The 13,640-nt window shown below is 47.8% G+C and overlaps 1 protein-coding gene across 1 annotated transcript; it reads left to right on the top strand.

Moving 5' to 3' along the window:
- The first annotated feature begins 4,322 nt into the window (after positions 1-4,322).
- On the top strand, positions 4,323-13,481 carry LOC307222170 (claudin-16-like). The gene is made up of 6 exons (XM_079987331.1): positions 4,323-4,449; positions 6,762-6,893; positions 8,994-9,096; positions 11,279-11,443; positions 11,928-12,122; positions 13,343-13,481. The coding sequence occupies exons 2-6, from the start codon at positions 6,780-6,782 to the stop codon at positions 13,429-13,431; spliced, it is 666 nt and encodes a 221-aa protein (XP_079843457.1). The 5' UTR covers positions 4,323-4,449; positions 6,762-6,779; the 3' UTR covers positions 13,432-13,481.
- Positions 13,482-13,640: the final 159 nt, after the last annotated feature.

A 13,640-nucleotide genomic window follows, 5' to 3' on the forward strand; every position in this document is an offset into this window, starting at 1 on the left:
CTGCTAGGTTGGCAGGAGCAGGGACCGAGCAAAGGGAGCTCACCCCGTTGCGGGGATTTGAACTGCCGACCTTCTGATCGGCAAGCCCTAGGCTCTGTGGTTTAATCCACAGCGCCACCCGCGTCCCTGAGGGTTGAACTACAGCGTCCAAAATGCATTCAGGGGAGGAAGGTGCTTTGAATGTACTTTAGCATGGGCACATCCCAAGAACCTGGGAATTGCAGTTGGCACATCAGAAAACTACAATTCCCAGCACCTTTAACGAACCACAATTTCCAGGATTCTTTGGAACCGGGGTGGGGGTGGGGAGAGAGAGAAATGTGCTTTCGATGCATGGTGCGTACACAGCCATATAAACATAGGAGTGGCTTTACATTGAGTCAGATCACCCGTACATCTAGCTTAGCCGGCAGTGGCAAAACAGGGTTCTGGACAGCAGCCCTTTCCTAGCCCGGTCTAGAAATGCCAGGGATTGGATTTAGGAGCTTCTGCATGCAAAGTGGATACTTTGCCCATCCCTATAGCTTGAGGGGAAACCCATACAGTAGTACCTCGGGTTACAGATGATTCAGGTTACAGACGATTCAGGTTACAGACTCCGCTAACCCAGAAATATTACCTTGGGTTACGAACTTTCAGGTTAAGAACTTTCAGAAATCATGCTCCGGCGGCACGGCAGCAGCGGGAGGCCCCATTTGCTAAAGTGGTGCTTTAGGTTAAGAACAGTTTCAGGTTAAGAACGGACCTCCAGAACGAATTAAGTATTTAATCCGAGGTACCACTGTATTGGGAAGACCAATAAAGTCAGCAAACCCAAGACTGTAGCTGCAGATCCCTGGTGGCAAAATTAACTCTTGACCCCATAATGTGTCTGGTGTGCCAGCATCCTGCTTTGCCTGGCTTCTGATGGAATCGCCCCCACCCCACTTGCTAGTCGTCCAGTTGCTACTGGGGAGCCTCAGCTTTGCTGCTGCCTGTAACTAGCCACTTGAGCCAAATCGTTCATTCCTCTCTCTCCCCCACCTTTCCTCTCATTTTTGGGGCTGATGAATGCAGGAAACGCTAATTAACCTAATCCGTCTGCACACGCAGGATGCCATGGAAAGGGGTGGGGGCAAAGGAGAGGTAATCTTCTCCCCTGCGGCTTTTGTGCCTAATGTGGGCTAATTGGGGCTGCTTTTCTGAAGTTCTAGGCAGCTTCAGAAGCCTCTGCAAAAACCAGCTGGGCCCAAGATATCACGAGCTGCCAAAAGCAGTGTGTGTGTGTGTGTGTGTGTGTGTGTGTGTGTTCAGGTGTCAAGCCAGCCTGGAACTGGTTTGGGCTCAGTTCTTCTTTAAGCCATCTAAACAGGGGTGTTGATCCAGTAGCGGAGCAGGTTGCTGTTGGATACAGCTGAAGACTGCAGTCTACCTAGCTCAGAGGTTTTCAACCTTTTTGATTCCACGGCTCCCTTGACCAACTGCATTCTTTCTGCGGCAACCCTATGGGGCTCAGGAGCCCAGTTATGTCCCCCCTTGCAGAGCTGGCAGCCTCTCACCCTTTTTTGAAAATCCTCCCTTTGTGGAGTGTTCCTTCAGCCTCCTCTCCCCTCTCCTTGGGAGTCCTCCAGGCAGCCGCTGCCGCCGCCCTTGGTCTCTGAGCTGCCCTCCCTGCCCCATAGAGAGGTGTCTCCTCCCACTGCCCCACAGGGATCTGGGAAGCACCCCCTGGTCAGCCCTAGAGGCACCATTTGCCTGGGGAGCTTGTAGCCAGGGCTACTGCAACAAACAGCTGTGCAAGCCTTTGGGAGGAAGACAAGATAGGGCATCAGAGAAGGGAGGGAAGGAGGGACAGATACCAGTGTTGCCTGCAACAACCTGACCATTATTCAAGGCACCCCAGGGTGCCACTGCACACTGGTTGAAAACCACTGAACTAGCTTATCTCCCTTCTTATGCTTCTCTGTCTTTAAACCAGACTTGGACCCGATAGCCTTTCAAATAGAAGGCTAGAATGATGTGCATTCTTCACCATTTCCCCTCAGAAAATGGCATGCAAAACAACAAATACAGTGGTACCTCAGGTTAAGAACGTAATTCATTCCGGAGGTCCGTTCTTAACCTGAAACTGTCCTTAACCTGAAGCACCACTTTAGCTAATGGGGCCTCCCGCTGCTGGTGCGCCGCTGCTGTGCGATTTATGTTCTTATCTTGCAGCAAAGTTCTAAACCCGAGGTACTATTTCTGGGTTAGCGGAGTCTGTAACCTGAAGCGTCTGTAACCTAGAGCATCTGTAACCCAAGGTACCACTGTACATGGCACACACTGACACCTGGCCCAGGACTCTGAAAATCACACTTCCACCTGTGGCATGTAAGCCAGTATTACATACAGTATACAGTGGTACCTCGGGTTACATACGCTTCAGGTTACAGACTCTGCTAACCCAGAAATATTATATCGGGATAAGAACTTTGCTTCAGGTTGAGAACAGAAATCATGCTCTGGCGGCGCGGCAGCAGCAGGAGGCCCCATTAGCTAAAGTGGTGCTTCAGGTTAAGAACAGTTTCAGGTTAAGAACGGACCTCCGGAACGAATTAAATACTTAACCCAAGGTACCACTGTATTAAAAATGGCAGCATGCTCTCCTCCAAAGGATACCCAAAGTGAACTTTGCTGCACACCCACCATACATGTAAAGGACACCTGGGAACTGTCTTTTCCCCCACACAAAGCAGCCAGCACATACTGTATAATAAGCAACCAGTTCCAGGAATCTTTGTGGGAAGGCATGTGTTTTAAACCTGTGGGGCAAAGGACGTAACGGCGTACAAACTTACAAGTGCTCTTACCCCCCCGTGTCACAAACAAAAGAAGTCAGGGCTGAGAAAATGGTGACCTGCCAACCTTCGCCTAGTGAGTTCATGGCAATGAAAAGAAAAATCAGATTTGAGTCAGGCCAGAGTTCCCAATTTAAGATTTACATCCCCAAATAGCTGGTGTGCACTGTGCTGTCTTTGAGCATCAAAGCTCATCTTGCAGGAGGTTTCGGACTTATCCATCCTTGGTCCAGATAAGAGGAGGGGGAGGGTGGACCTGGTTGAAAAGTCCGATAAATGATATTCTCTGAACCTTTTCGAAACCCCAGGCAACAAAGCAGTCTACATGGCCCTCCTGAACCGGCCTCAAGACTTTGAGCTGTTTGGCAGAACTCCAGAATGTTTCATACCAAAACACAGAAGCCCTTTCTTCCGCTTTAACAGACACTTCTGTTTGGAAGGGCCCAGCAAGCAGCCTCTTGTCTGATGACAAATGAAGCAGCCGTGAGAATGATTTAACTGTTCACAGCAACAATGGAAGCTCCAATCTGTTATCTTAACGCTCAGCATCAAGAGGAGGCACCCACACTTTGCAGGCACTGGGAACAAGCACGTGTGACAATTCCAGCTGCAGACTTGGGAAATAGGAAGAGAGGGAGAGGTTTTTGACCTTTTCTGCACCAAAGCTGCGGTCTTAATCACAGGCCATAGAAGGGGCTGTTTGCATCAATTCTCCAACCCCACTGCAATGCAGGAATCTCGAACCCACAGCCCTGAGACTAAGAGTTGCCTGCTCTACCAACTGAGATATCCTGACATCTTGTGTCTCTCTCTCTCGAGTGCTCTTCCTCTTTAGTCTCAGGGTTACCCCTTGTAGAACTCATCAGGGAAGAGGATGGGGAGAAAGCTAGCATTGCTTGGCTTTGCCTGTCATTGGCTCTAGCGCCACCTACTGTTGGGCTCCCTCCCTTCTGTCCAATGGGCACCAGCCACCCCCGATCCCGCTGGCCACTGTTGGCAACAGAATACCAGACAAAGATGGATTTTGGTCCGATTTAGCAAAATCATTGCATTCTTGACCTCTGAACAAACCCTCTACCAGGAACCCAGGGATCCCGCAGGAAAGGCTCTCAGCCTTTCTTTTGGAGAGGTTGACTGGAACCTCTAATTCCGGAAATAATTGATGTAGCCTTGATCCTCAGTGAAGAAGTGATGGATTTAGTTCTGGAGGGAGGGCACACCGCTGTGTGCCAGTATCGCCTGGCAAGCTCCCAAAGATGCCAATACCTGTTTATGCTTTCTGACCCATAGCCATTTTAATTGCAAGGAAGCCCATCACGCTGTTAAAGCCCAAAGCACAGCTGACATGGCTTGGATTTTATTTTTATTTTTTAAGGAATCTGATCCAGAGACAGTTTCTATTGCTACTGAACAGGCCAGTGGCAGGACTGCCAGGTGGGGTTCAATTCTGCCCCCTGTACTGCCAGGTGACGGTTCCTGGGTTTGGTGGTGCAAACTCATGTCACCTTATTGACGTTTTAAAACTCCTGGAAAAGACTTAACCTGAATTTCTGACTTCTCTTCAGACGTTCTGTGGGATCTCCTTCGCAAGGATGTCAGAAGCAGAGGCTCTTGTGCACCCGACTTAAAGGTAAACTCCTAATGTTGTGATCTTCCTTGGGAGGGTGTTGTGGTCTTTGAGAGAGGCTCTGTCACTGAGTTAAGGGCCTTCCCTTCAGTCTCCTGTTTCCACCTCCAATAGGATGGGGGCAGGAGGATAATAATACTAATAATTATTACAGTCTTATTTTCTTTCTGGAAAGATGGGAGGGTTTTTCTAGAAATGGCGGAGGAATCAGATTAAGTTCACATTTAAAGGAAAACCTAACAAAGTCACTTTCTCCGAAACAATCACTGAATCAAAACACAGAGAATTTTTATTCCCTTCACAGAGCTAACAGATCCCGGAGTTCCCTAGGAAGAGGGATCGGCTGTTAAACCACTCTGGCAGTTTTAGCTCTGTGGGAGGAATAAGGGTCTCCTAACAACTCTCTGCACCCTTAACAAAGTACAGTTCTCAGGATTCCTTGGGGGAAAGCCATCACTGTTGAAAGTGATATGCTACTGCAGTGCAGATGGGGCTTTAGTTAAGTCTTGACTGAATGTTTGTTGTGGTTCGTTTGCGGGGCTGTTATACAACAATGAGCAGTCAGTGAGCAATTTGTTCTGGTGTGCTTGCAGGACTTTTTGCTGCCTTCCCCCACAGAAGTCCGCTTCCCTTTTATTTATTTTTCAAAAGTGGATTCGTTTCAAAAGGGTGACAGAGGGCTTTGATCTGTTTTCATTGCACAAGCCTACAATTATGCCATGCACTAGGATCCCTCCTGCAAAACACTGAGAATCTCAGGACATCCTTTGTCATCCTTTTCATCAACACATCACCAGCTCCCTTCCATCATGCCTCCTTCCCCTGGTGCCACGAGTTGGGTTGGTTACTTTCCTTCCCTTTCCCGCAAACACAACCAGGCCGTGCAGGTGAAAACTAAAATCATTCATAGCTCAGAGGCAGAGCATCTGACCTCCATGCAGAAAGTCCCAGGTTCACTTCCTGGCATATCCAGGTATGGCTGGGCAAGACCTGGAGAAATGCTGCCAGTCAGTGTAGAGAGCACTGAGCTTTTAAAAAGAAAACCCACCCAAATTCCTGTGGACCAAAGAAGCCAGGGCCCTTGAGCGATGTTCTGTGTGCTTCTTTCTAGGTCTTAGTGATGCACATAGAGACCTATAAGCTCAGCTAACTAGCCAGGCTAGAGGCCTTCTGCCTTATCCCATGTTAGGAGCAGCTTTAGTCCCAAGGTTGTAAACAACATCCTTAAGTGTTTACATTTGACAAGAGAGAGTCCTTTGTTTCCTTGCCTAATGAATAGGTAATGAAGGAAAGACCATACACGGTATAATTAGTATTGTGTTGTAACTTTAGATTGGAGGAAGTTTATGCATATGTACAGTGGTACCTCGGGTTACATATGCTTCAGGTTACAGACTCCGCTAACCCAGAAATAGTACCTCGAATTAAGAACTTTGCTTCAGGATGTGAACAGAAATCACGTGGCGGCGGCGCAGCGGCAGCGGGAGGGCCCATTAGCTAAAGTGGTGCTTCAGGTTAAGAACAGTTTCAGGTTAAGAATGGACCTCCGGAACGAATTAAGTACTTAACCCGAGGTATCACTGTATTGCTTTAACAGATGACAGCTATGTATATAAAGCAGGCCTCACCCTTTTGGGCTTTGCTCAGCTTTTGGAGAGTGATTCCCACTGAGCCATTATTGCTAACACCCTTTGTTTTATCACAACCACGTGGAGATTTCCTTCAGCCTCAAACGTTAATTTTGCTACATTAGTATGCCGTTCTAAAATTTTTTTTCTAGCTTACCTTATTCCTTGGGGAACCCTTTTTTATGTGGCAAAGCTGGCAGCACAGAGGACAATTCAGTTGCTTGGAATTGGCATTATTGCACAACCCCCTCACCCTTTTTAAATTTTTGTAAGGGTGGAAGTCTTTTCCTGCTTGCCTAACTCGGGTTTCCTCAAGCCATTGGTCAAGGAAATCAGCATGAAACAATATATATATATGATTCTGATAGTTTCTTGGGAGCAGAGTGCATATATGTGGACTCTGAGCACATGTGCGTTTCACAGAATTATAGAATTATAGAGTTGGAAGGGGCTCAAAGGGGCATCTATTCCAACCTCCTGCAATGTTTGTGTGTCTTCATTCTGTAAGTTGTTTTTTTTTTCAAAGGACACCCATCTCCCCACCCAAAGCAAACAGGGGACAAGCTGGAATCCCTTGTTGGGAGCAAAGTTCAGAGGGTGGCGCTGCAATTTGGGGGGAAGCCGTGGTAATTTGGGGCAGGGTGGGGGTGGAGAGATACCCAGAGTCTTACGTGTGTCTCCTCCTAGCCCTTCATAGTTCTCCCAATGGCGGTGGCTTTGCAACTGATGTCCTTCTGCGTCGCTCTCATTTCAACCCTCTTCCTGGTCGCGGCCACATGGACCGACTGCTGGATGGTTAATGCTGATGACAGCTTGGAGGTGAGGGCGAGGAACAGGAACAGGTAGCTGAGCTCCAGCATGTTTTACTACGCTGGGATAGCCAGCTTGGTGCCTATATATGCAACCATTCCTATTCTATAGATCTGTAATTGCATCCCTCTTCCCTCAGGGCCCGTCCATAATAAGAAAGGTTGCAGTCACCCTTCTCTGCTTGTGGAGTGCTTTCCCTGGCCATGCCCACCTGGGGCCAACCTTTACATCCAGTGGAGGCAGTTCAATCTGCCCTCAGCCAGGATTAGGGTTAGGGTTAGGGCTCTCTCCCACCTCTCTACCAGCTTACAAGTTCAGAGGGTGGCGCTGCCTGTTGGCTCCCCACTCCTTAGTCTCAGTGTTGCCCCTTGCAGAACTCAACAGGGAGGAGGATGGGGGCGAAACTGGAATCACTTTGCTCTTTCTGTCATTGGCTCTGGCACCACCTACTGTCAGGCTCCCTGCCTGCAAAATGGGCACATTTTGGCAGCTAAAGTGTTCGTCTCTCCTGGGGTACCTGATGAAATTTGATTGTAAGACAGCAAGATAAACATGATTGTAAGCCAGCCCTGAATTAGGCAACCAACTAGTTTTAGTAGTAGTAGTAGTAGTAGTAGTACTATAATAAATAATAGGTGATGCAAAGGTACTGGTATGCTTTTGAACTGCTACGTTGGCATAAGCTGGGACAGAGCAACAGGAGCTCACACCATCACACAGATACAAACCACCAGCCTTCTGATCAGCAAGCCCAAGAGACTCGGTGGTTTAGACCACAGCGCCACCCGCGTCCCTAATCATAACAGGAACTGAGCCCAGTTACCTATTGGAGCTCTTTGCCGTGCAAAGAGAGTAACATATGGCTTGAGAATCCAGTTGCAGCAGAGTAAATATTTGAATTATTTGAAATGCAGTTGTAACAAACAGATTACGCTAGTAGGACTGCAAGAAGTTTTGTAAGGAGGATTATGCGAAATGTTGCAGAGAAGATTATGAAGAGAGCTATTAGTGAAGGATAATTAAAAGTAATAGAGAAATTAAGAAATGTAGATTAAGTGATAAAGATTGAAAAATCTTCAGATGTGGTTGATGGAAGTCCACAATATTGTATAAGATAAGAAAGTATGTTATATGATTTTTGGAAATTATTTGTAAAAATCAATAAAAATATTATATAAAAAAAGAGAGAATCCAGAGTCGACTCTACCTGTTGCAATCCAACATGCAGAGATGCTTGTGGAGTAAGAAAAGTAGTTTATTATAGGTAGTACATAACTTGAATAGGGAAGTTTTTTCGTTCTATCCTAACCAACTAATCTGGGCAAGACAAAGGCAGCCATGCTTACTCCTTTGTTCTCAGAGGATGGACCCAAGGTGTCCTCTCATCTTGAGGTCCAAAAGAAAAGTCAGAGGAGGTGGAGGAAGTTGTAAATAGGATGCAACCTAAGATGTTTCAGTCTAAAACATCCAGTCCTTTCCAACTTTGGCCCTGGCCTGGTGTAACGCTCTGTCACAAGAGACTAGGGCCCTGTGGGATTTGACATCTCTCTGCAGGGCCTGCAACACGGAGCTGTTCCGCCTGGCCTTTGGGCTGGACTCAGTCTAACCACCCCTCTTATTATTATTATTTTTTATGGAACCCCATATATGGGATTTTGTATATAAATTTTCCCTAGGCTCTTTTTGCTGGCCCATGTAGGACCAGCATGGATAGTTGGCCCTGGTGAATAGTTGACGTTTTCTTCCCTTATGGCTTTGATCTATAGGCTACCATTAAAACGAGGCTGCATTTTAAGTTGCATTTTATACTGTATTCTAACTTATATTTTTATCAACTTTTTTGTTTTGTTTTAAAATGTTTTTCCTGTATTTATATTTGGTGTTAGTTGTCCTGAGCCCGGTCTTGGCCGGGGAGGGCGGGGTATAAAATATTATTATTATTATTATTATTATTATTATTATTATTATTATTAAAAACCAGTGAGATAAAACAGTAAGCTTAAAGGTACAGCGATAGCCTGGAAATGTGGAGATCCCTTTCTCTATCTGTCTCAGCCCCAAAGCAACCCCCCTTTTTGCACCTAAAACTTCCAATGATGTTCTTTGCAGGTCAGCCACAAATGCCGAGGGCTGTGGAGGGAGTGTGTCACCAACATGCAAGATGGCATCAGGACCTGTGACCAGTATGACTCCATTTTAGCAGAGCACCCCTGTAAGTCTCCAACAGCTGATGGGCTGAAGCATCTTCGGGTGCATTCAAGTTTCTCAGCCTTTGCATGATTGCGACCTTCCCCTTCTACAGTTCGCCCCAATTGTTGGGGGTGCTAGGAGGTGTTTCTGAGCATATTAAGATTGCTAAAAGGGCTGGAACTGATGATCAGGCCTCCAGGGGTGGAGTAAAAATGAGGGAGAGTCCTCTTTAAAGTAAGGTTGGATAGGCTTACGTCCGGGGGTGGAAGAACTGGATTCGGAACTGGTGGGCCAAATCTTTATCTCCTGCCCCCCCCCTCCATGGGCCAAGTTTGACCTGTCAATCATCTGACATCACAATGACATCAGGGGAGCTTTTCTTTAAATACAGTGGTACCTCGGGTTAAGTACGTAATTCGTTCCGGAGGTCCATTCTTAACCTGAAACTGTTCTTAACCTGAAGCACCACTTTAGCTAATGGGGCCTCCTGCTGCTGCCGCGCTGCCAAAGCACGATTTCTGTTCTCATCCTGAAGCAAAGTTCTTAACCCGATATAATATTTCTGGGTTAGCAGAGTCTGTAACCTAAAGCGTATGTAACCTGAAGCGTATGTAACCCGAGGTACCACTGTAGAGCTGTGCACTGAGGCCCTGACCATTGTCTGATCATTGGGGCTTGCACTGTACAAGACATGACTTCATGGGCCAAATCGGGAGCCCCAGCAGAGTTCTCCACCAGTGGCCTATAGTGATGATAATAATGCGCCTGTGATCTGTGGCAATGCAAATATTCTTTGGCAAGCTGTATCTCTCTCAGCCTCAGCTTGTCTTTTGGCAGTATAAGGGTAATAATACTGCCCTACCTTTTTAGAGTTGGACGGGGGTAGTGCTAGCCTGGCACAGGCTTCAGCCAAAATCATACCCTCCAACATTTCTCCAATAAAAATAGGGGTGTCCTATATAACATCATCATCATCAACAACAACAACGACAACTTTATTATTTATACCCTGCCCATTTGAGTGGATTGCCCCAGTCACTCTGGGCGGCTTCCCAACATATATAAAAACATAATAAAACATTAAAAGTTTTTTTAAAACTTCCCTACACAAATGTCTTCTAAAAGTTGTAGAGTTACTTATCTCCTTGGCTTGGGGGTCACGTAACTCCAGGCCCTCCAACATTTATCCGATGAAAATACAGTGGTACCTCGGGTTACAGACGCTTCAGGTTACAGACGCTTCAGGTTACAGACTCCGCTAACCCAGAAATAATGCTTCAGGTTAAGAACTTTGCTTCTGGATGAGAACAGAAATCGCACGGCGGTGGCAGCGGGAGGCCCCATTAGCTAAACCTGGTACCTCAGGTTAAAAACAGTTTCAGGTAAAGAACGGACCTCCAGAATGAATTAAGTTCTTAACCCGAGGTACCACTGTAGAGATTGCCTAAGGAAAAGTGGGACATTCTGGGATTTAATCAGAAACCGGGACAGCTTCTGTAAACTGGAACTGTTCCTGGAAAACGGTGACTCTTGAAGGGTCTGGTCTGCAAAATGGGGCAGGGGCAGGAGGCACAATCTTGGATGGGCTGGAGGTCAGAGGCACCAAATCAGGTAAATAAGGAAGTGGGAGCTAGAGGAAGAGGCAGAGAGGTCGTCAGAAGACAGATCAGGTGCCAGGTAGAGCAGGGAAGAACCAGGGGGGAAGAGCCATAGCTTAGTGGTAAAACATCTGCTCTGCATGCAGAAGGTTGCAGGTTCAATCCCTGGCATCTCCAACTATCCTAGGAGAGACCCCCTACCTGAATTCCTGTATAGCTGCTTCCAGTCAGTGTAGACCATCATGAGCTGGATACACCAATGACTCAGTATGTTAGCTTCTTATGTTTCTATTTAAATCAACTCTATCTGGCACCTTGCTTTAATTTTAGGAAAGGGACCTAGCTCAGTGGTTATAGCTCCTGATATGCATGCAGAAGGTCCTATTTTAATCCGGGTAGAGAAATGGGAGGGACTGCTGCAAGAAATCCTGGAGAGCTACTGCCCACTGGTGTAGACATTGATGGTCTAAGTGGACAAATGACCTGGCTCAGTATTAGACAGACCTTCAGGGTTCCTCCCAATAGAGTCAGCAAGGGAACGTCAGACCAGTGGGATGCTTCTCTGACTGACCTTCAACTACCTTGTATTTTGCTCTCTCTTCTCAGTGAAGATTGTGGTGACTCGAGCATTGCTGATCACAGCTGACATCCTCTTGGGATTCGCGTTAGTCTTGCTGGCGCTGGGCCTCGACTGCATCAAGTTTCTCAAGGACGAGCCGCACGTTAAGCTGAAGATGCGCTATTCATCAGGATTAGTCCTGGGAGTCGGAAGTAAGCGCCTTTTCCATTGGGGTCTGGCTTTGTTGTTATCGACCAGGACAGCTACCGAGGCAAGCCTTGAGGTGGAAAGTGGAGTCTCCTGTACAACCTCTCTCATCCCTCATAATCACACAACGGGATGCATTGTCCCTGATTCTAGGACAGGACCACACTGTTTTTCATCCAAGTCTCCTTTTCTGCTCCTTTAGATAAGACAGCCATCCTGTGTTGTGCCATGACTCACAATGGAAGCCATTTTGTGTTATGCCCCCAAGCCTACAACCAGCAGCCATTTTGTGTTATGTTGCACACCTCAGGGCAGCCATTTTGTGACTGGCCCAAATATGCCCACTGGCCCAAAATGGTTTGCGACCCCTGGCCAGTTGACATGGAGAGATTTTGCCACATATATGAACATATACAGAGGGATTTGGGTAGTGGCCCAGCATATGGCCTCTGCCTTTCTTAAGATAATTGTGTTTTCTTGGCCCACCAGGTGTCCTCGGACTGGTGGGCTCTGTCTGGTATGCCGTCGACATCTATATGGAGAGGACCACTCTTGTCTTGCACAGTGTGTTCTTGGGAGTCCATTATGACTTTGGATGGTCTTGCTGGCTGGGAATGGTGGGGTCCTCAGGATGCTTCGTGGCAGCCATTGTGTTGACTTGCTGCCTTTCTGCCGCCGCAGGAGGTCAGTACGAAGAGTTAAGAGTTCAGAGACAGCAGTAAAGGTGGTGTAAGAGGAAAAATCGTAGTAGTTATCACTGGCTGTGGCTATCCCCCAATTGTCCTAAGGGAGGGGTAGGAAACTTGTGCCTTCCTATAATGCTAGGACCTGGGGCCATCCAAGAAAACCAAACGTAGGAGGACTCAGGACAGAGAAAAGTACTTCTTCACACAACACATGTTCAAATTGTGGAACTCACTATAATAAGAGGTAGTGAGAGCCACCAACTCACGTACCTTTACAGGAGGACTAGACAAATTCAGGGAGGCTATCAATGGCTACTAGCCAGTTATCACTATGTTCTGCCTCCACTGTTGGAGACATTATGCTTTGGAATACCAGTTGCTGGGAACCACAAGTGGGGAGGGTTGCTGTCATGCTCAGATCCTGCTTGGGGCTTCCCCTTATGGGCATCTGGTTGGCCACAGGATGTTGGACTAGATGGGCCTTTGGCCTGATTCCGCAGGGCTCTTATGCTCTTACATGTTCTTACCCTTATGTTCTTACATTCTCCAGATATTCTTGGCCTACAGGTTCCAACCACCCTACCTAGCTACTAGCCATGCTGCCTAGGGATGATGGGCCCTAGCTGAATTCCTCCCACCCAACAGTGAGAATTTGGAGGTGATGTCAGGAAACCCTGCTCACGGTGCTCCCCCCACATGGGTGAAGATAACCTAGAAGGGCTGTTACAAGATAATGTATGCACAGTGGTGTAGCATGGTGGTGGGGCTACCGGGGCGATTGCTCCAAGTGCAAAAATTGTTACGAGTGTGCCTCTGCAGCTTTTGCCCCAACCTTTTGCCTGCCTCACCTGAACAGCACTCCAAGCAGGAGCTGGGAGAGGATGGGCCCTTGCAACCTTTGGCTGTGTAGCGCCCCCCCCCCACCAGCAGAGGAGGCGGGCAGACGGCGAGACTTGCCACGGTGGTGGTGCCCAAGCCCAAGGAGGTGCATGCACATGTTCAGCCGCTGTGCTGAAGCTCCGTCCAGTAGCAACATCAGCGCCGCATGGAAATGCCACTTAGGGGGCACAATAATTTTCTTAGTGGGGCAATACTTTCCTTGCCCCGGGCAGAGGCAACCCACGATATGCCACTGTGTATGCACCACTCTCCAAGAGCACTAGAGAGGGCCACGTCGATTTCTAAATATTGTGACTTCAGTTCTTCTTTCCGATGCAGGTGCTGCCCCCCGCAGGAGACCTCAGCGCCCGACACACCATTCGCCCATAGTCACTTGCAAGATGTATGCCATGGCTTCCCGCGTGTGACACGGAAGCAAGCGGTCCCAGTGAGCGAACTGCCTCTGGGACAGCTGCTCATGAGCTTTTTCTCTCCATGCTGGCTTCGGAGGGAAGGCAGAAGACCACTTTGGGGCCTTGCCCGCACGACGCGTGCCTTCTCCCCCCCCCTAAAAAAACCACAGTCCTGTGTGGCTTAGATGACTGCTGGTGAAGCAGAAATAGGGAGCCCCACCTTG

This window comes from Podarcis cretensis, assembly GCF_951804945.1.
Source record: "Podarcis cretensis genome assembly, chromosome: 8".
NCBI lineage: Eukaryota > Metazoa > Chordata > Lepidosauria > Squamata > Lacertidae > Podarcis > Podarcis cretensis.